This window comes from Eucalyptus grandis, chromosome 7 (genome assembly GCF_016545825.1).
Source record: "Eucalyptus grandis isolate ANBG69807.140 chromosome 7, ASM1654582v1, whole genome shotgun sequence".
Classification (NCBI taxonomy): domain Eukaryota; kingdom Viridiplantae; phylum Streptophyta; class Magnoliopsida; order Myrtales; family Myrtaceae; genus Eucalyptus; species Eucalyptus grandis.
In genome coordinates, this window is record NC_052618.1 from 56872693 (window position 1) to 56894853 (window position 22161).

At 38.7% G+C, this 22161-nt stretch overlaps 1 protein-coding gene across 1 annotated transcript; it reads left to right on the forward strand.

Moving 5' to 3' along the window:
- Positions 1-12404: 12404 nt before the first annotated feature.
- Positions 12405-15687, forward strand: LOC104454400 (zinc finger CCCH domain-containing protein 29). The gene is made up of 2 exons (XM_010069231.3): positions 12405-12678; positions 13299-15687. The coding sequence occupies exon 2, from the start codon at positions 13511-13513 to the stop codon at positions 15329-15331; it is 1821 nt and encodes a 606-aa protein (XP_010067533.2). The 5' UTR covers positions 12405-12678; positions 13299-13510; the 3' UTR covers positions 15332-15687.
- The last annotated feature ends 6474 nt before the right edge of the window (positions 15688-22161 follow it).

Below are 22161 nucleotides of genomic sequence, written 5' to 3' on the forward strand. Positions count from 1 at the left end.
AACATTTTCCCAATTACAAACCTTATCACTTTTGCAAGTGCGAGATCCGTGGGAATCAACACTAGTGAATGGCACGCCTGAGGTGAATAGTGAGGTCATTTCTGAAAAGATTATTGAACCTCCGCAAAAGATGAACTGACGAGAGTGGGACTGGGAAGGTGATTGAGTGTAAACTAATGGGAAAAAGACAGTAATCGGGCGGGAAAAAAAGCGGGATCGTGGATCCTTCTCACCCACATGCAGAATAAAAAGGAGAGAGTAAAGAAGATGGAGAGGAAGCCGAAAATGACATAAGGGCAAAGCCCACAGAAAAGAATTCGGCACGCCCCCACACACAAAAGCCAAAGAGGAAAAGAAGAAAAAGCGGTAGAGCAAATTTGGACCATGCCATGCACTCCTCGTTTAAAGTTTTCCTTGATTTAAGGAAACACGCTGTAGTTAGATCCGAGGGATACCAGAATGACTCAGCCTTCCTACCATGTAGGTAAGAAAAATCATTAAATATTTGAAAAGTACAATTGATCGCCCTCACGTGCGATATAAGTCTTATTCATATAGAATCATGTGATTCATAATTAAGTGGAAAAATGGAACGTACTTTTTCAAATCATGTAATAATTTCTCATAAATAGAATTTCCAACTGACATGACCATTATGCGTCATATGATCTTGACCTTTTGTAAGATTAGGTTCGAGAGGCAAATTATAATAGAAAGAGATGTCGAAAAGGAAAGACAATGAAATCATACCATTAATACGAGTTTGTTCAATTTTTTACTTTCCCAGTATGATAGGATTAGCAAACTATTCGAATTTCTTGGTTCTTGTATGATAGGATTATTAGTGGCCCATTGGGTTTATATAGGCTAGCAAATGAAGCCTTTCAAAAAATTCCACTATATTTCTCCAATCATTTTCGGCATAGATACAAGATTTTATTTAGCTAGGTAAATCTAGAGCATTCATTTAATATAGTTCTGAGGTCCTTTCTAGAGGTAACAGCAAGGGAAATTAAAACAATTATTAATAAAAGAGAACCTTCAATTAAGTTGTGAAGCACTATCCAAAGCAAATTTAGGTTATTGTTTTCCCCCGGACATTAAAAAGATAATGGTGATTTTCATTTCTCAAGCTCGTAGGAATAGTGACGAGTAGATTTTTTTAGGGTTAGCCTTCGAAGTGGAAGCTTGGTTGTGCTCGAGATTTGCATATACATCACAAGTCATAATAGAAAAAGAATAAGAAGCGAAGAGGAAAATGGCAAAGGCACACCTGTCTGTCGCCCCGTACTTCGTCGTTTCCGATTTAGAGACCTCGCCTGGGAAGAGACAAGAGATAGACAACATGTGTTTATTAAGACCTTATTTATATATACAAATTTTCCAAGGGAAGAAGAAAGAAATGGGAGGTTGTATCAACATATTTAGCAAAATCATAATGACCATACCAAACATAGAAAAAAAAACCATCACTGATAGACTTTACCAATAAATTTGACGAGATTCTATCTACCATTAATTTTTTTCCTCTATAGAAAGAATTAAATAACCTGCTTCTTACTTACCATATTAAGGGGATTTTTTTACCTAATTGAATATTAAATCTATCTGAGGTATCGGACAAGGTGAATCTCATTAAATATGGAAATTTTAATTTCCAGCACTTGATTGGGTTACCAAATAGGCCACTATTTTAATCTTATCTTACCAACCCCTTCTTCTTCTTCTTCTTCTTTGGCGTCAAGCGAAAATTGATGGAGAACACTTGGTTAAATGTTTGAAGTTCGAATGTTCTCTGTTGATATGGTGGGTCTAATATACTAAATAGATTCTTCTACTGTTAATTTTGAATATGTGAACAGACATTACGTAGATAAAATCAAATATATTAGCACTGAAGAATAGTTTTATAATTAGATGCCATAAACTAAAATAAATTAAAGCCTTCTTTCTTTGAGAGGATATGGATATATACACACACACATACACATATATACGACAAACAATCCAACATATATATCTAATAATGATTGAGTTAGCATGTGTACCCTAGAAACTTCCTAATAATCGTTTGGAAGAAAAAAACGAAGTTTCTGAATGCAACAGATTGAAGTGGGCCAGTTCTCCCAAAATAATCTTTACATGCATAATATTTCAGATAATCAAATAAAAAAACAACAGGAAAAGAAAAAGAAAAAGAAAAAACAGAGAGAGATTATACAAGTAGAAGCTGGGTCTCCTGAGCGTTGGCCCGACAGTTAATTAGAAAAAAAAAAAAAAAATTGATGAAATTCCTAGCTCATGGTCTGAGTTGATTTTTTTTCTTTTTTCTTTTTCTGAAAAGATAATAGAGACTTCGACGCGACAGCATTTCTTGATCGGATGATGAAAAACATCGATTTATTCATTTCGTTCGCGAGGTGAAATGAACTGCAAATCTTCTTGGATCCGACCCTTTTCTCATTGTGCTTAGCATCATCGCCATAGATGATCGAAACGTAAAACAAGAGTTTGATCGACTCGATTTCTTGAACGACCGTAAGGAGATGGTGACGAGCTACTTACCTTACGACCGGGTTCTTCACTCAGAAAATCTGGATGGTTTGAGAGACGGAGAAGAGTAATTTGACCGGAAGTAGCGAGATGAGAGGGCTGATCTTCGCCTTCTTATAAGGGCAACGAAGTCTGTCGTTCTGTTTTCGCTATTGCCACATTGCAAAAATTGCAAAATTCAAGGTCCAGATGGCTAATTGCATGGGCACCTGTGCGATTCGCGTTTTTATATATCCTCATTTTGAGACCGTTTCTCTCCATGTCCGCGATCATAAATTCATGAAAAAAAAAAATCTTAACGTATGGATATATCCTTTTTTTTTTTTTTTTCCAATTTTCTGTCATTTTTTTCCGCTAACAATCTGGCATGGTCTTGACCGACAGGTTTGCAGGGTGTTTCGTGATTAATGATCCTTCCTCAGAATCCGTACGTTAGGAAAAATTATTTAATCAGTTCTAAACATAATATAATTATACAAAATTTGGTCATACGTTTTTCGATTTTGTTAATTTAATCATAAACCTTTATATGAAATTCTAACGTAATCATTATTATCAATTTTGGCAAGAAATCGCTAGCGTATTAGGCTCCACATGTGAACGTTTCTATTCCTCCGAATTTTTTTTTGTTCTCCAGAACAAAAAAAGAACATAAATCCGTTTGGTAACGCAAATTATTTTTCTATTCCCCATAATAGAAAGTTAGCCCGAGAATAGATTTGTAGCAGAAACGAAAAATAAAAACAAGTTACTTCTTGTTCCCGAAAACAATTTCTAGAAATAAGCCAAATTTCTTTTTTATTTTTCTTTTATTCCTCTCTCTTGCCGCGGCCACCTCCAACCACCTGGAGCCATCGCCCACCGCCGCCGCTTGCCGCCGCCCATTGCCCGCCGCCCACCTCCTCCATCACCGCCCGACACCGTTGTCACACACCCCATAGGCCGCCACCTCCCGCGGCCGGCGATCATACTCAAGGCGGCGACGGCGGTGACGAAAAGCGGCGATTAGCGGTCGGTGATCCGTGAGCAAGAATTAAAAAAAAAAAAAAAAAGGATAAATATAAAAAAAAAATTGTTGCATTACCAAACGTATTTCTATTTTTTTTTATTCAAAGAGTAGAAATTTTGTATAGTTTACTAAACGCGTTTTTTACTCGAAATTGTTCCCGAAATAAAAAAAAAAAAAAAGAACTATTTTTGAAAAAAAAAAAAAAAAAAAAAAAACTATTCCCAAGCTAAAAGCGTTGTCATGCACACCCTTAGTCCAATCATCGACATCTATCTTGCATGGCATATCATCTAGCAATTTTTAACGAAAATTGACTTAAAATAAATTAAATTTATAAAATTAAAAAATTCATAATTGAATTGACATCTGTATAATAAATTTAGATTGTATGAGACAATTTCCCCATTTATATTAATATCAACCACCACTTTTACATTTGAGTTCCTACAAAGATATTGTGACGTTGATATGCAGAATTTTAATTTCACTCATTTTGTCATCTCCTAATCTAATCGGAGAGTATACAAATATTTATTAAGAAAAATTCATACGAATGCACCGTTTATTTATTTTTAGAGATTTTATCTTGTATTCCAAAAGTGTTTTAAATAATTTTGTTTTTCAGAACCGTACATGGCGGGAGAATTTCACTAGTGTACGACTTAAAAGTTAAGTCAATCCCTATCGAACGTACTATTTATCACGATCTTCTCCTCCAATCATCGTTAAAAAGAAAAGGACTAGCAGCATTTGCCAAATCTATGCGAGTTGGAATTATGGTTTATAATTGAGCGAATAACATAATTTATGATAACAAAAAAAATTGTTAATATAACAGTTTTTAGACTATCGTGAGAACAACAACTTCTCGTGAGTCACAAATTCTTCAAAAGTAGACCCCACGATAATTGATAATTATTTATTATTTGATATTTTGTAATCTAGAACGGATTATTATTTTCATAGTAAATTAAAAATTGTCATTTCTCTAAAAAAAAATAGGATGTACCATCTCCCTTTTCCTCTTAGTTATTGAACCTTCTAGTTTTAAGACCTATACAAGATGCACAGCATAATATAAAAGAAAAATAAGCATGCCTTATGCTATTCCTTTTATTTAAATTACATAGTTCTGCTTCATAATAATTTATACATGCATATATAAATTGTTTGGACATGTGCAAATACTTTTTAGACTTAAGATTTTACATCAGGAGTTGACTAGAAATTACGGGGTAAGAATCATAAAAAGAAGTATTTAATTCCCGATTTCAATGTCCGATTTCCAATATAAATGAATTCAAAATCTCTATCACTTCTTTCGAGATGTAACAACCAAATGATGATTTTCCAATTACGAATAGATCAAGCGCTTATATGTGAAACTTGAAGCTAATGTTAGGAATCAATTTGAAGAGAAGAGTTTGCTAAGAAGAGAAGAAAAGATACAAAAGGGGCCAAAGAGGAGTGAAGATCAGTAGAGAGAGAGAGAGAGAGAGAGATCCGTGTGCTTGTGGAAAAGAAACTTGGGAGATCTAAAAGAAGAATCACTCTTGCTGAAGTTTCAGCAGTGAATGGTGTCGTTGATTGGAATGTATTTTCTGTCAATCATCCATCCCTGCCAAATCGCACGTTGGGGAAATCACTTCATGGAGATCTTTTGCGTGGAAACGAGCGCTGCCTAAAAATCTCAAATGCAAGTTGCCATCATGGGTTCATAGCCAGACACATGCCCCGGCCTCGACATACACTTGGCAGGAAAGCTGTAATATAGACTCCATGAACATCCTAAAGTGTGAACGCAGACGAGCGTTTGCCGGCCCCATTTTTCTTGCATGCCGACATGCACAAAACAACATCAGAAACACGTGACGCTTTTTCCGACCATCATTAAATCATGGGGTTGTGGAAAAACCAATGTCCTTGCTCTATATATATACAAAAAAAAAAAAAAAAAAAAAAAAAAAAAAGACACTTAGACGATAGAGCTCTTCCCGATCGGTGGCTGTCGTTTCTTTGTACAATCTTGACTTGAGAGCTTACTCAGCTGCCTTCTTGTCCGTCTCCCCCTCCTTTCTTGCTTTCCAACACTGTTTTTAGCTCTTTCCCTCTTGCGTTTTTTTATCCTACTCGTGCGACACATTGCCCTAGAAAATTATTACTTTTTGGTTTTCTGGATGTTAGCGTCAAGAAAAGGGGCTTGGTCTGCTCCTTTTGACAGCATGTGGGAGTGGAAAGCCAAGATGATGATGCTCTCTTCCTCTTTCTGATGTTTGTTTTTTCTCTACATTTCGTCCTCGTGCTAGTCGAGCAGCCATCCTTTTTGTTTTCCCTAAGTAAATGGTCAAGTTAAAATATGATATCTTCTGGCCATCGACGGTCATTCTTTATTTCGAATATTTTAGGGACCTTACCCATGATTATGTATGCACAAAAATTTGTCATTATCTTCCTATTAGTGCCGTGATTATCGGCAATATTATCCCAAGAACCCTAAACTTATTACACTTATGTTAATTCAATCATAAATCTTTTAATTATATCAATTAAGTCATAAAACTTTTTACGTTTTTTCAATTGAGCCCATGCAGCCAATTTTGATTAAAAAAAAAAATCGTTCACATGAATGTTAACTATCCTACATAATACAACCATTGCTAACGTGAATTTTTTAGTGTTTTTTTTTTCAAATTTTGATTTAATTTTTTTTCCTTTTCTTTCTTCTTCTTTTCTTTTTGTTGAGGTTCATGCGAGTCGTAGCCCCTCGCCAGCCACTAGGTGAGGGTAATAAAGCCCTCACCCAGTCTTGCCTAGACCGCAACCACAATGGTCTGGGCATGGGCGAGGTAGCCTTATCTAGATCTAGGTGAGGTAGGAGAGGCAAGCCTAAGCTATAGCCACACAATGGCCTCATCCAAATTTGGGTTGGCAAGGGCCCAGCAATCCTTGCTGACCATAGTAAGATCAAAAGTAAAGAAGGAAAAGAGAAAGAAAAGAAAAGAATGAAAAATTAATAGAAAATGTGAAAAAATAACAATAAAATATTATCGTAAATTATTCTCATCATACTGATTGTGTCATGTAGGACAACTAGTATCTACAATAGTGATTTCTAGCCAAATTTTGCATGGATGAATTCAATTGACAAAACATGAGAAGATTTGAGATTCAAGTAGTATAATTAAAATGTTTAAGACTAAATTGGCAACAAGTGCAATAAATTTAAGACTTTTTAGACAACTTTCGCCATGATTGTATACTGACTGTGCTCCTCTTCGTCAATGTGGAGAAATTATTACACTAGTATATTGTATGTATTGTACCAAATTTGGAGTGTCATAAATAACGGGCTTTGCCAAATTCGATGATTCAATTACAATTTAAATCAACTTTTAAAAATTTTCTCCTAGCTCGTTCCCGCACAAATTTCAAATCTTTTTTTTTATTTTTCATAGGGAAAAAGTCACAAAAAATCCCAAATTATACCACAGTGATACATTTATCTTGAACTTTTTTGTGACATTAACAACCACAAATTATGTCCACTACAATCTATTTATCCTAATTTTTTTTTTCTTGTGAACTTGTGTTTATGTGATATATTTACCCTCTTTGAAGGTTCGTTAGATAATTTTTCAACCAAACATCATTATTGTAACGAATGCCATGTTAACACTATTTGCTTTTTAGGCATCCATTTAGGCAAATTTTTAACAATTTTCATTGATAGAATTTTGATTGGAGGAAAATGTGTCATATACTTACAAGTTTGATACTTTTTGTGCCACATAAGAAAATTTAGGGTAAAGTATCACAATAGACGTAATTTGAGATTTTTTGTGATTTTTACTCTTTTTCACGCTTGAGCAGTAAATTACGCGTCCAATTTTCTCTCCCAAGAGCTCAGCTTTGATTATCACGTTTGGACATTCTATGGAAGGCGCCTCCAGAAGGTATGAACTAGTGTTCTTGGATGATTTAAGTTGAGAAGGTATACATCGAAGAGGAGGCCATAAGATTTAGTGGAAATTCATATTGAAAAAGTTCGAACGTCCTATGTATAGTAGAATTAGGTCATGCCTAATTCGAGTGCATGTGAGCCCAACTCGCATGTGTTGTCTAATCAGGTGGGGGCATCCTCGTCAGACGGTGCACGTGAAATAGGCCAGCATGCACTCCGACGGAGCAAGTAAGATTTTTCCTTTTCCCTTTCCTTCTTTCTCTCTCTACTTTTGGCCCAAAAATAAAACCCATTTCAGACGCGGTTCCAAGATATGATGGGCTTTTCTGGCCAAGAAGTCCTCGAAGAATCGTGGGCCAGGCCCAGTATGGCCCGATGCCTCATCATGTCCGTGAGCGAACTGAGGCCCAATAAGTAGTTTTGGACCGAAAGTAGCCCAATCCCTTCGTCCTAGGTTCTCCTCCTCCTCCTTAATTTTCTCCTCTTATTTTTACTAAACAGGTTGGGTTAAACTAATTAATCACCTTTCTCTTATGTCGCCACGACACCCGGGAATTTGCGATTTTTGTAGTTGCACGACGTGATCGGGATGAGGGAATTCTTATTGTCAACACGAAGCGGTCGACTCTCGACTCACGCCGCATCAAGCATGCTCAAGAAATTCGCACCTCCCGGTTTAGGATCCGCACAAATGCATCCAATAAGCTAATTATCTTCTCTAATGCCTCCATGGAGAGAACCTAATTATTGTTCATTTTTTTCCTAAATTTTCAAATCAACTAAGCGAAAAAGAAAAAAAAAAACAGAGACTGAATCTAACGGAATAAACAAAAATAGGATAATTGTCAACGTCGGCCGTCCTAGACACATATTTAACTGTAATTTCAGGACAACGTCACAGGACATGAAAAAAAAAAAAAGGCAAAAAAAGAATTTAGGTAATATGTCTTATATTTCTTTTTAATTTTTTTTAATTTTTTTTTGGCTCTGATGTTATGTTTGACTCGTCTCATCAGCCGGAAATGCTGACCACCTGACCCACTTTGAATTCCTTCAATAATTATCGAGCGGGCAAGGCACTGCAGTGAGGAAAATCGCAGCAACTAATGATGAAAAGAGGATGAAATAATGATAGAGGTCGTTCGTGGGCAAAAAAAAAAAAAAAAAAAATGATAGAGGTCGACAAAAGAAAAAAAAAAAAAAAAGGAAGTAGAAGAAAAATTCTCATTATAAATATAAAAGGATGATAAGTATGGATAGGCACAAGACCAAGTCCAAGAAATGAGACATCGATAAATTGACGTGAGCATTTATACAATAATTTTTGTTCCAACCGACAACGTAAATGATGACGAAAGTCTTGGGGTCCGGATAAATAGTAATAATAATAATAATAATTGGAAAATGCCAAGAAGGCGAAGCTGAATCTCATGGTACTTTCTTCTCTCAATCAGTAGGAAAGAAGCCTTTATTAAAAAAACCTAGAATCCCTTTTGGCACGCCTTGGGCTCTTATTGTTATTTATTTTTGCACTTCATGTCTGTCCTTCAAGTTTATAAACTAGTCTTGATGATTATTTAAAATTTATTTATAACTCACCAGTTTTTTTTTATAAAAAAAAGGGTCCAAGTAGAGATGAAGTCTCGCGTTGTTTAGTAAAAGCGGTGCTGCCTCTCTGTTTTGATCCGTGGAATGTGAGACCATTTAAGCTTTTCTATTTTGGCCACACATTGGGATTTCATGGCATTTCGTCCATGTTCCTCATATCTATGACTTTGTCTTGTCCATACCTTAGAAATATTCTTTAGTTTATGGCTTATAACAAAAATAAATAAATTAAATTAAGGGTGGTACGTTTGATAACATTATTGTTTCTAGAAATAATTTCTATTCACAAATATTTTTCCCATTTCTATTCTTTGGATTAATTTATGAACATCCAAATGCGTTTAGTAATTACACAAAATTTCTATTCTCATAATAAAATAAGAACATAAATGCGTTTGATCTAATTATCAAATTTTTTTGTGATGTAATTTTTTTAAAGTTTTTTTAATAATTTTCTAAGATCTTTCTAATTTTTATGAACTTTTTCTTTTCTTTTTTCTTCCTTCTTCTTCCTCCTCTAGTAAATCGTTGAGTCTCGGCAATGGTTGGTGAGCGGCCAGAGACAAGAGCTTGAGACCTCGCCTAGCCTTGTTGGTGGCACAACAAGGTCGACCTTGCCATGGCTCGATGAAGCCAACCTCACGGTTGGCAAGGCTAACTTGCCCAACTATCATTAGGTTGGCTTTGCCCAACTAGGGGAGAGTCGAACTCGCCCAAATTTGGTGAGGTCGCCAAACCTCATCTCTGGCCATTCGTTGGCCATTACCGAGGCCCACTAACTAGCTAAATGAAGAGAAAGAAGAAAAGAAAAAAAAAAAAACTTGTTTTAATAAATTATTCTCGATATCAAAGAAATAACTTTTTTCTACTTTTTATTTTTGTTTATAATCAATTTTGTAACCATTGATTTATATTGAAAAATAGAAAAATTAGCTAATATTATCAAATGAATTTATATTCTTTTTCAGTTTTAAGAACAAGAGAACATAAATATTGAGGAACAAAATGTTACTCCACAAGTCCTAACTTATTCGATGGGAAGAAACAAGTTCAACAAGTTCATATTTTTTTCTCCACTTTTATTTTTTATTTTTATCTTTTGATAACAAAACAAGTTTATATTTCATGCAAGTTTCACGGTTTCAAGGTTCCGGTGACTAAGGGTCGGTGCATGATTGAAGAAGACCGCTCCAACTCGTCTAGGGTGTTCCCAAGAGCTTCTGCAATGTTCTTAGGGACGGGCATGATGATAATTGCGTAGGGTGTTGAGGTGACTAGTCTCCATCTCATCCATCGAACACAATCTTGATTAATAGTTGTAATTAGAGGGCCTCAAGTGTAAGAAATGTGCCATCCCCTCGCTATAATCATCTGAAGACCATTTCAATAATCTAAGTACCTTTTCCTTCCAAAGTTTCTCTCTCTAGACTTCATTTCAATAATCTAAGTACATTTTTCTTCCAAAGTTTCTCCCTCTAGACCTTTTTTTGGCTATGATTTGGATGAGCGAAGTGAGCAATCGATCCAAGAAAGAGTTAACTTAGATGCTCCGATGATCCTAAACAATCCAAGAGAGCCGAGTCGCCGCATGTGTCAACTCCAAACGATCAACTCACGGCACAAGCATAAAAGCATGCAAAGTGTCTTTACTCGTAAGATGAAAAGAGATTTAAAATCGATTGATACTCATGTAGTTATCAAGTGAAGATAACAAATTATCCAATCATGTGATTTCAAATGTAACAAAATTTCTAAACCAAACTTTAATGTTTAATTTACGCGAATCTAACTTGGAACACGCCATATCGAAATGTACATCAAGGGTGCTTCCCAATAACTTCTTTTGAAAACGAGGGTACGTGAATTTCTTTGCCCCCCACCCTAATTTATATTTTGCAATTACGTTAAGCATTTGGAGACTTTTGGAGATGGAGCTCCTTCGAACTTTCCGTGGCCATGTAGTCCGTTCAGTCAACCCACGACCATCTTGGGAGGCCATTGAATTCCTGGGCAGGCCCCCATGAAAATTCCTGCTTCCTTCTTTCTTTAAGAAGTCCATCAGTAAAGGTTCCTCCGTTTCGATTGATCGATCCTCCTGAGAAATCTGCCTTTCCTTGCTCTCCACTCCTTTTATTACTAGAAAGTTGAAAATTTATTAAAGAGCGCGTGCATTTAATACAGGCGACTCTATCATATTACATAATTCTATATTTTCCAAACCCCTTAAAAGAAGTCGTGATTTTTATTTATAATTGATTCATTCAGTATCTTAAAAGTACTTATTAATATAAAATTCCGATAAATCTTTTCAAGCATTTGTCTCGGAAAAGCAGATGCCGCGTCTTTTTCACGTTGTGAAATAAAAAATAATTGGGCATGCAAGAAAATAAACATAAACTGACGATATATATATTATTTATATATATTATATAGAGAGAGAGAGAGAGAGAGAGAGGAGGGAGGGAATAAGTGGAAGGCTGAGTCAGGCAAAAACGTGCAGGTTCTGTCCCCCACCTATCGCTAAAGCCAACGCGCATTTAGCTTAGCCTCGCATCTCCCCTTTTCTTCTCCACTCTCGCCTGGAGCGCGTGCACTTCACCTTCTCCTTTTCATTAAGATAAAAACCTTCTCTGTTTCCGTGAGAATCGCCCAAAGCTAACTCACGTGTGATTCGATAATTATCAGGCGCATTATAAACACGGCCAGTCGGGATTTCTCGTTATAAGGGAGATCCATCAAGAGTGTTATAATGATCTAAAACTCTTCTTTTTAGTATTCATTTCAAAATATCAAATTCAGTAGAAATTATTATCATTATAATTCCATTCTAATTGGAAAAATAACGAATGATGAATTCGATTATTTGAATTTGTTAATATCGAATGCTTAAATGAGCCTTCTAATTTAAATGATTATTTACCGAACCAAAAAAAATTTAAATGATTATTTAAGAGTATCACATCGTTTCACAGATTAATTTCGTTCGACAAAAAGAAATTCTCTTTTTTGGAGAAGGAAACCAGGAGAAACGCGTGCCTCGCGCGTGGGACGAGCGTCGGGATGGATTCGTGCGGGGTGACCGGATACCCGTCAAGCCGGTAAAGGGACGGGAGCGGAAGTGATGCGGGGTTTGAATGCGACCAGAGCGCAATTTGCGTTTCATTTGAGTTTCATTTCATTACGGGGGAGGAAGGTAGCAAGAATCCATTGTTGACAGAGTAAAGCCTAGCTAAGACCACGAAAACCCTCGCTTTGAAGCTTTGACTTTGACCACACGCAGCGAAAAGGAAGAAGACGAAGACCACGGGGGAGGGGACGAAAAGAAAGAAAGTTTCCTCCTTTCCTCTCTCCTTCCTCCCCTACCGCCTCAAAGAGCAACATAAAAGGACCCCCGGCATTCCCCTTCTTCACTTCACCCCCTCTTCTCCTTCGAGTTTCTTTCTTCACTAGAATTCGCTCCCGAGTTTGTTGTTGCTCGTGTAGTTTTGCTTACTCCGTCCTTCGTTTAGCTCGCTGACCAGCGCGGAGCTAGGAGCGGTCGCTAAAGGTACGTCCTTTTCCAAGAAACGTTTCCGGGTGTCTTTAATTTTTAATGGTTCTTGTTGCATTAGATCGTTAGATCGTTCGTCACCGCTTTCTGGGTCGTGGGTCGGGGGTATTCGGTCGAAATGTCGGTTTCTTTTGGGGTTACGGTTCTGTTTACGGGGTGGGTGGTACTCAAGATTATCTCTTTCGGATGGATTTTTCAGTATTGCGTGGTCGGAGGCCGGTTGTTTCTGCTTCTTCGGAGCTGACCGGTTCTCCTGATGAATTCTTGGTCGTGGTTCTTTGGGGTTGAAAGTGACTTTTTGAGACCTAGTCCTTGACTTGGCTTCTACTCTCTGGAGAGTTCGTGTGTCTTTCTCTTTGTTTTTGGCTGACAAACCCTTTTGTGAGTTCCTGCAAAATAGAATCTAACGAGGAAAGAAAGAATGATTGGCCTTGGATTTTTCTAATATCTTGTAACATCTGATGTTTGATCGAGGGTTCCTCTCGTATATAGTTGGGTGGGACGTAGTTTTTCTACTTGTCATAAAAGTGCAACTGTAATCACCTACTAGCTTTGTCTTGTTACTTTATTTCCATTAAGTGAGTGGTGCATTAACTTGTTGTTGTTACGATATGCAGGATTACTCGTACAAAACGTAAACTCAGCTCTGCCAATTTTCCCATGGAGGGGAATCTTACTTCGAGAAAGATGAAAACATTCTAATTGCTCAATCTTGCTCGAATTATCTGCTTCGGACAATCTCCCAGCTTTCGAAACCAAATTGAAAGAGAAGGGCTGTAACATTGATGGTGCTAGCTTCTGGTACGGTAGAAGAATTGGCTCAAGGAAGATGAGTCTTGAAGAGAGGACTCCTCTCATGGTGGCTTCCTTGTTTGGAAGCTCTAGGGTTGTGAAGTACATTCTCGAATCTGGCAAAGTCGATGTAAATAGGGCTTGTGGTTCGGACAAGGTCACTGCCCTTCACTGTGCTGTTGCCAGTGGCTCTGCTTCTGCGGTGGAGGTTGTCAAGCTCTTGCTTCACGCATCTGCCGATGCTAATTGCATTGATGGCAATGGAAAGAAGCCAATTGATGTGATAGCCCTTCCATTAAAGTCACGTGGCGATTCAAGGAGGAAGCTGATGGAGCTGTTGCTGAAAGGCGATAATTCTGATGGGGAATTTGAATCCCACGAGGAGAAGCCGATTGCCGCACCGCAAGCATCCAAAGAGGGAAGCGAAAAGAAAGAGTATCAATTTCCTGTTGATATCTCTCTGCCTGACATAAATGTTGGGATTTACAGTACTGATGAGTTCAGAATGTATGCTTTCAAAGTAAAGCCTTGCTCGCGGGCATACTCCCATGACTGGACAGAGTGCCCATTTGTTCATCCTGGCGAGAATGCGAGGAGGCGGGACCCTCGCAAGTACCCCTACAGCTGCGTCCCTTGCCCTGAATTTCGGAAGGGATCTTGCCAAAAGGGTGACTCCTGTGAGTACGCGCACGGCGTATTTGAGTCGTGGCTTCATCCTGCACAGTATAGAACAAGACTGTGCAAGGATGAGACTGGATGTGCTCGCAAAGTTTGTTTCTTTGCTCACAAGCCCGAAGAATTAAGGCCTGTCTATGCTTCGACGGGATCAGCTATGCCTTCCCCAAAATCCTACTCATCAAGTGGGCTGGACATGTCCACATTGAGTCCTCTCTCAATCAGTTCTCCGTCAGCATCGTTGCCTGTTACTTCAACAGCACCCATGTCTCCTCTTGCAGCCTCGTCATCTCCGATGTCTGTGAACATGTGGCAGAGCAAGGCTAACAAGCTCTCCCCGCCAATGCTGCAGCTCTCAGGTAGTAGGCTGAAGACTGCTTTGAGTGCTAGGGACTTGGACCTGGAGATGGAATTGCGTGGTCTAGAGAGTCAGATGGCCACTCAACAGCATCAGTTGATGGAAGAGATATCTCGTCTCTCCTCACCATCATCCTGCTTTAGTAGTAGGATTGGGGAAGTGAAACCCACTAACCTCGATGACGTTTTTGGGTCTCCGGATCCTGCTTTGCTGCCTCAATTGCAGGGGCTGTCAAGACCTTCAACACCAAGCCAGTTGCAATCTCCAACTGGGCTTCAGATGCGCCAGAATGCAACCCAGTTTCGTGGGGCGTACCAGAGCAATGCAAATGCATTGTCATCTCCAGCAATGAAGCAGGCACCTTCTTATGGGTTTGACTCATCTAGTGCAGTTGCAGCAGCGGTGATGAATTCGAGGTCAGCCGCTTTTGCGAAGCGGAGTCAGAGTTTTATCGACAGGGGAATGGCGTGCCCTGGAATTGCCAATTCTTCCCCTATGATGTCTTCAGCTATGTCGAGCTGGAGCTCACCTCATGGGAAATTGGATTGGGGCGTCCAAGGAGATGAGTTGAATAGGCTGAGGAAAGCTGCTTCCTTTAAGATGAGAAGCAGCACCGGAGCAGGTGCTAATACTGTCTCGGCAGCAGCCATGGCTGATGAGCCAGATATTTCTTGGGTCAGTTCATTGGTTAAGGACGTGCCTTCTGCGGAGGACGCGATGTTCGCTGCAGAGAAAGGACAGCGCACTTATGGGAAAGACATCCGCGAAAGGATTACCCCATGGGTGGAGCAGCTGTACAGAGAAGTGCCACGGATGGCGATGTAAGATTGCCACTGCAAGTCGGATGCCTTAGTATGCTGACTAATTGATATTCTTTGCATTTGTTTTGAGGCATTTGGTAGCCATTAGATACGAGAAAAGGCCAAGCAGCAGGTGGTGTCTTGGCAAGGAATAGGATGCACATAGTCTGTTATCGAGTAGAATAGACTTGGGAACAATGGTTATAGCCAAATGTTAAAAGTTATGATATTCTTTTCCAATTCTTTCTCTTCCTCATAGTAGGTTTCTCACCAAGTCTTTTAGTGAGAGCCTGCGGGATGTACTATATGTTTCCCTTATGTAACGTCTCTTCGTTGAAAGAAATGGCTTTATAATATAAAGCATCAAGTTTTTTAATTTCATCATGTGTTTCCTTTTTCTGTATCATGATGCATTATCTACGTTGGTTGATATGCAACTTGTGCTACAAATTTTCATGTTATCATGACATCTAAGTAGTCGTGCAACAAAATTGGTTTTATAACGTCATGGTGTCAAGGGGACTAGCCAAAAAATTCTGCAAACGGCAAGATTATATTTACAAAGGACTATAGCAAACTCCCAAGTTTCTCAAAAACACCACCTTAAGGGGACGAGCCAAAAAATTCCACACACGGCAAGATTATCTTTACAAAGGACTATAGCAAAACTCCCAAGTTTCTCAAAAACACCACCTTAATGGGATGAGCCAAAAAATTCGACAAACGGCAAGATTATCTTTACAAAGGACTATAGCAAACTCCCAAGTTTCTCAAAAACACCACCTTAAAGGTGAGTAGCTATTAGATATCTTGCGACAAAAAGACACTAGAAGTGTTATTTTTAGTAGACACTAGAAGTGATTTTTAGGGTTCGGGGTGGGTTCAGGGTCTAGGCCTGCACTGACTGCACTGTTAACATCGGTTATAACCTGGATTTTATAACCTATACCTTACCCTATTTGTATTGGATTCTGTACCTGACCCACCCTATTTTTCCGATTCGGTTCCAGGGTCAATCATATTTCCACTGAAACTTGTTTTGCAATATCTTAAAACTTATACAACGTCAAATTTTATATTAATACACGAGAAAATAACGTAATCTTTATAATTTGTATTAAAACATTAAGCACTTATAATAAATAAATATATGAACTTTTTTACTAAACGAAAAATTAAGGATTCATAAGGCTAATTATAATAAATAAAATCATAAGGCAAAGAATTAGCAACAAACATGGGTCTAATATTAGTCTTATTCCCACAACTACTACATAAACCCACTCATTTATGCAAACTCTCTCTCCATTCTATAAGCCAATACTCAAATGGGCTAGGAAGAATTCTTACCCCCTCGAAGTTCCAGAAGAAGCACCACCCACTTCTTCCATCGCTATGTTTCAGGATACTGACTTTCCTCCTCTTGTCAAGGAAAGTTCTAAACTCTCGTTCCCTGCTGCAGAAGAGTTTATTAATCCTCATGGAAGATACCGCCATGTCCCTAAAATCTCTACTCCCACTAATGTGGATGAACATGGGAGATAGAAAAAAAACCTCTGCCGCTGAAGCTGTTCTAAATTGGCAATCAGAAACTCTGTTGGCACAAAACAATGCCTTCAAGGCAATCGACTCCAAAATTGGAAACGTGCAACAAGACCTCCGAAGGTATGATGAAAGTACCAAAAAGATACTTTCTGAATTCCAAAAAAGGCTTCACGCCTTGGAATCAGGACAACATCTTGGGTACCATTATCTTGAAAGTCCAAAGCCGTAAATAGAGAAGCTCGGAAGCAAATCCAGCTTCTTGAAAAAGGAAGGTTCGACCGTTTGACCCATTGGCACCTCCTATTAAAACCGGGTATTTACCCCCACCGCCACAAACATCCATTTTTGCCACTATTCCAACAGATCTTTACATAAGAGAACCGGATATGGCAAACATACGAAATCGCCACAAAGCCATGCAGAAGGAAAAGGGGAAAGAAAAAATACCACCTACAGAATCAAGTTTAATTGTCATAAGAGAAAGGCCAGATCAGATGATGCTATCAAATCCATTATAATCTTTTCTAAAGGATTTAGGCACATAGAAACCTGACTCTGTTATCCAACAGCCAACAACCCGATCCCCGCCAATCCCGAGAAATGCACTTTGCTCCCAAGAGGTAGAGCAAATCTCTCGATACCGAATCGAATCTTCGGTATCCCTCTCCTCCTCTTCATCCTTCTCAATTCCTACAGTTGATACCCTCCCCATTGCACCAGTTACTTCATCAATATTCATGGTTGACCCCCCAGATGATGATATGGAATCAAATTATTCCGACCCAGATATTGGTCAGACAAGCAATCCTACTCAGCATGTGTCCATAGCATCAAAACAATTCTTCACCATTGATGATATTCCTTATCACAAATGGCCGATAAGGCTTGAAGAATTTCATACTTGGTTGAATACCTAGTCTATCACCAACCATGATATGAATGACGTCCTGTATAACTTTGTTACAAGGTTCACAGGAAGCTTAAAACTCTGATGGCAATCACTTTCAGAACATGACCAAATCCACTTTTTGATGTCACCAAATTTCAGCCATGCCATCACTCTCTTATATCATGTCTTTGTGGGAAAACCCGGTGATCTCATAGAGATAAAAAGAAGAGAGTTTTTCGAAAGACGATGCTGCTCACTCCAGAAGAAACATCTTGATAAGCATTATCGAATAATGCTTCAAATCTTTTATTAAGTCGGAGCAGATCCAAATCTGAAGCATGTTTTCCTTACTTCCATCCCGAAAGAACTATCCCAGATGGTTGAAAGATCGTTCTTTGGAAAACAAAGGCGAGTACAAGATATTCCCTTAGGAGAAATACAGCAAGAAGTCCATCTATGCCTAAAAGAATTATGCTTAAAACGCCAGATGGTACGTACATACATCACAGATGACAAATGCCTTGAATCAGCTTGCTCCCGTCAGGAGCTGAAAATTAAATGCTCCAAGAAAGAATGTGATGGTACATGTGGCAAGTATTCCCGGAAGAAGAAACACTACAAGAAGTTTTGGATAAAGAAATCCAAACATGGCTCCAAGCACTTCCGAAAAAAGAAGAAATGGCGATACCTATGCAAAAGAAAGGATCGCACAAGCCACAAAAATCAAACCATTGCTACATTTGCAATCGAAAGGACATTTTGCCAAAAGTTGTCCTCAAGCGAGAAAATGATCGAATCATCTAATCCATCACATTGAGAATGAAATAGAAATTTCTCTTAAAAATGATGATATTGAATCCCTATTCTCTGCTGATGAAGAACCATTTGAACAAACCCTTTGTGCCATTCCCTCTTACCAAACTTCCAGTGAAACTGAGTCAGACTCAGAGTCTGAAGATATTTTCCATATATCACCATCATCCCCAGAACCAAACATTGACATATTTTCAAGTCAAACTCACTGTCCACACTTCCCCGTAAAAGTCCTCACATCAAAGTTTGCCAAACCTATCACTGTTATTGCTCTCATTGACACATGAGCAAGTTGTTCAATTCTAGACACCAAAGTTTTTCCTGAAGAATTTTGGACTCCTTACACCCGATACTTCAATTCTGCGTCAGGAGATACTTTCTCCACAAATGTCAGAACCACTCCTGTAACTGTCCAGTTCTTCCCGTAGTGCTCCATAACCGCAAAGATTTTTATATCTAACGTTCCCAATAAAGACACGATAATTGAGTGGGACATCATGACTCAAATCTCTCAGTTTCGCATCATTCTTGGAAAATGTTTTAGATATAAAGATCAATTCTCTGAGTTTGTCAATATTCAGAGACTCTTTTCCATTCAGATGAGTCTACTAGATCCAATTATGTAAAAGTTGTTAGAATCTTGTTCAGAATCCCATGTAGAATTCGCTCAAAAGTGTTATCATCCTTTATGGGAAAACCCGAAGTTCTTTGTTCGCCTTCCTTTCAAGAAAAATGAAGACATAAACCCAACCAAGGCGAGCCACATGGGAATGAAGCTAGAACATCTAGTTCTAGCTCAAAGGGAATGCTCGGAACTATTGCAACAAGGCCTTATTGAAATCTGCGATTCACAATGGGCTTGTGAAACCTTTTATGTCAATAAGCGCGCCGAGCAAAACAAAGGAAAAATGAGATTGGTGATCAACTATCAACCTCTCAATCTTTTCCTCCAAGATGATAAATTCTCTTTACCATCTAGAGATTCTCTCTTTAGTGGTCTAACCAAGGCCCACATCTATTCCAAATTCGACCTCAAAGCCGGATTTTGGCAATTGGGCATCCATCTTGAAGACAGATCCAAAATAGGATTCTATATCCCGAACCAGCACTTCCAATGGAAAGTTCTTCCTTTTGGCCTAAAGGTAGCACCATCCCTCTTCCAAAAGGCCATGTGTCGTATCTTCCAACCGATCTTATCAAGTGCAGCTGTATACATTGACGATATTCTGCTCTACAGTCCTGATGAGCAGTCACACTATCAACTTCTTGAATAGTTTGCAGAAATTGTCAAAGGAAGATGAATATTGCCCAGACAGAAATCGAATTTCTTGGTATGCACCTTAACAAAGGTACATACTACCCAGGGCCACATATCGCTCAAGAATTATTAAAGTTTCCTCGAGACAACTTCACAACAAAGCAAGTTTAGCAATTTCTTGGGATAATTAATTATCTCAGGGTTTTTGTCCCACACATTGCAAAGCTTCCGATTCCTTTGCAATCCATGCTGAAGAAGAATTCCCCACCTTGGGGAAAAGCTCGACCCAAAGCAAATCGCTGAACTTAAGGAGATTATGCGAATCTCCCACCATTACAAATACCATCAACAGGCAAAATGATTCTCCAAACTGACACCAGTGATGAATACTGGGCAGCCGTTCTTTTTGAAGAAATTGATGATAAGAGACTCCTCTGTGCTCATAAAAGTGGAAAGTTTTCCCAAGCTAAAATACATTACCATTCCATTTTCAAAGAAATCTTAGCAGTAAAAAATGGAATAAAAAATTTGAGTTTCATCTCATAGGCCACCACTTCCCGGTGGAATTAGACATGGCATCTTTCTCCCTCGGATGACCAAGTTTAAACAAGCAGCATTCCAAATTCTCAACTGCCGATGGGCTGAATGGTTCTCAAAATACTCATTTGAAACTAAGCATATTCCCCGGAAAGAAGAATGTACTTGCTGACTTCTTATCAAGGCCAAAAGCACCAGCCGAGATCAATATGTACATCAAAAGGCCTGCTTTCCATATGCTCAATCATGGAGTGAAATACAAAATTGAGAACATCAAAGATTCGCAAAACTGGAAATATCCCCAGGAGATTAGCAAATCCAGAACGACAGTCTTGCCGAGAACCTGGAGAACCTCATGTGGCAAAGCCACACAGACCTATTCAAATTTAACGGAGGTTCGATTCTTTATCATTTTGGGTTAAATATGAATTATCCATTCATTCATCATCTTATCTGGAAAGAAGATGATTTTCCTGAACAACTTAAAACATTATTATGGTACTTAACCAATAAGTACCTAATAGCTTTTGAAATTCCAACCAGAAGATTCATTGCCAACCTCACAAGGATATTCCTGCTCGGATGAAACATTGAAAAAGAATGTGATAGAAATCTTTTAGAATTTCTAAACTGGTTCTATCATCCTACATGTTGGAAACAAAACCTGAAAAAAGAACTGAGATCCATGACGCCAAATCCTGAGGTCCATACCATCCTGTTTTTCAAACATCCATGGAATTTTTGCAGAAATAATGGTAGTATTCTTGATGCACCACTAGAAATAGGAACCACAACCTATAAACCTAACTTGAATAGCCGAGAAGCCCGGATTTACAAATCTTATCCTAGATATGTTCGACTTTGTGAACATGAATATCGAGAACTCCAGAGGATCCTATGCCAAGAAAACAAGACCATTCCCGAAGATGTTTGGAACAATGTACCCACTACGTGGGATCATTATGACTTAGCACCAAAAGCTAAGGAAGCACTCGGACAATACAGACAAACCTCATCGTCCCAAGAGCCTGAAATGACAAGCGAAGATGATATTGTCCAATCCACCCAGGACCCCTATGCACGCTTTGGAGGACCTCTGTCCCAAGATCCCTACGAACAATTCCAAAGCATGGACACATCTTTCTATGCACAGGCATCCAACTGGCCTCAGCCAAGAATTCCTGACTCTCAAGAAGATGAAAATACAAACTGGGCTAAAGAAGAAGCATCACATTGGGCTCATGAACAAGCATCCTCATCAAGAAGGCTGAATCAAATTCTCTCACCTGAAGATCTTGAAGCCCTCGAATAGAAATACGAAGCACATCTCCTAGAAGACAGCTCGGAAGACTCAGGATGTAGCTACAATGCTCGTTTCATTGTAGCAAAATCGCTGTTCACTTTTACTATAGCACTAAGTTAGGGAAAGTATTGTTCATAGTATAATCACTGTTCATAGTATGCGAATAATTCCCTCCCGAAAGTTTTCGATGCCTCTATTTGTATCTGGACCCGTGAGCTAGGTCCCTGTGTGTGTCCTTGTGACCTCTTATTGCCTATATAAGGCAAGGAGGGTGTAATGTTTTGGGTAGAGTCCCTTGAAGTAAAGTGTGTGCTTTGTGAAAATCTCTCCATGGCTTTCTAATTTCCTCTTCTTCTCCAGCCTGGTAGGATCCTTCAAGAAATGCAGCTTGGGTAGGTTAGAAACGTTTCCATCCTGGCATCTCTGGGTGTCTCTAGGCTCTGAACTAAAGGGCTGAGTGGTTTTCTGCTAAAAGGCTGTCCCTGAAGGGCTTAAACGGGGTTGTTCGCC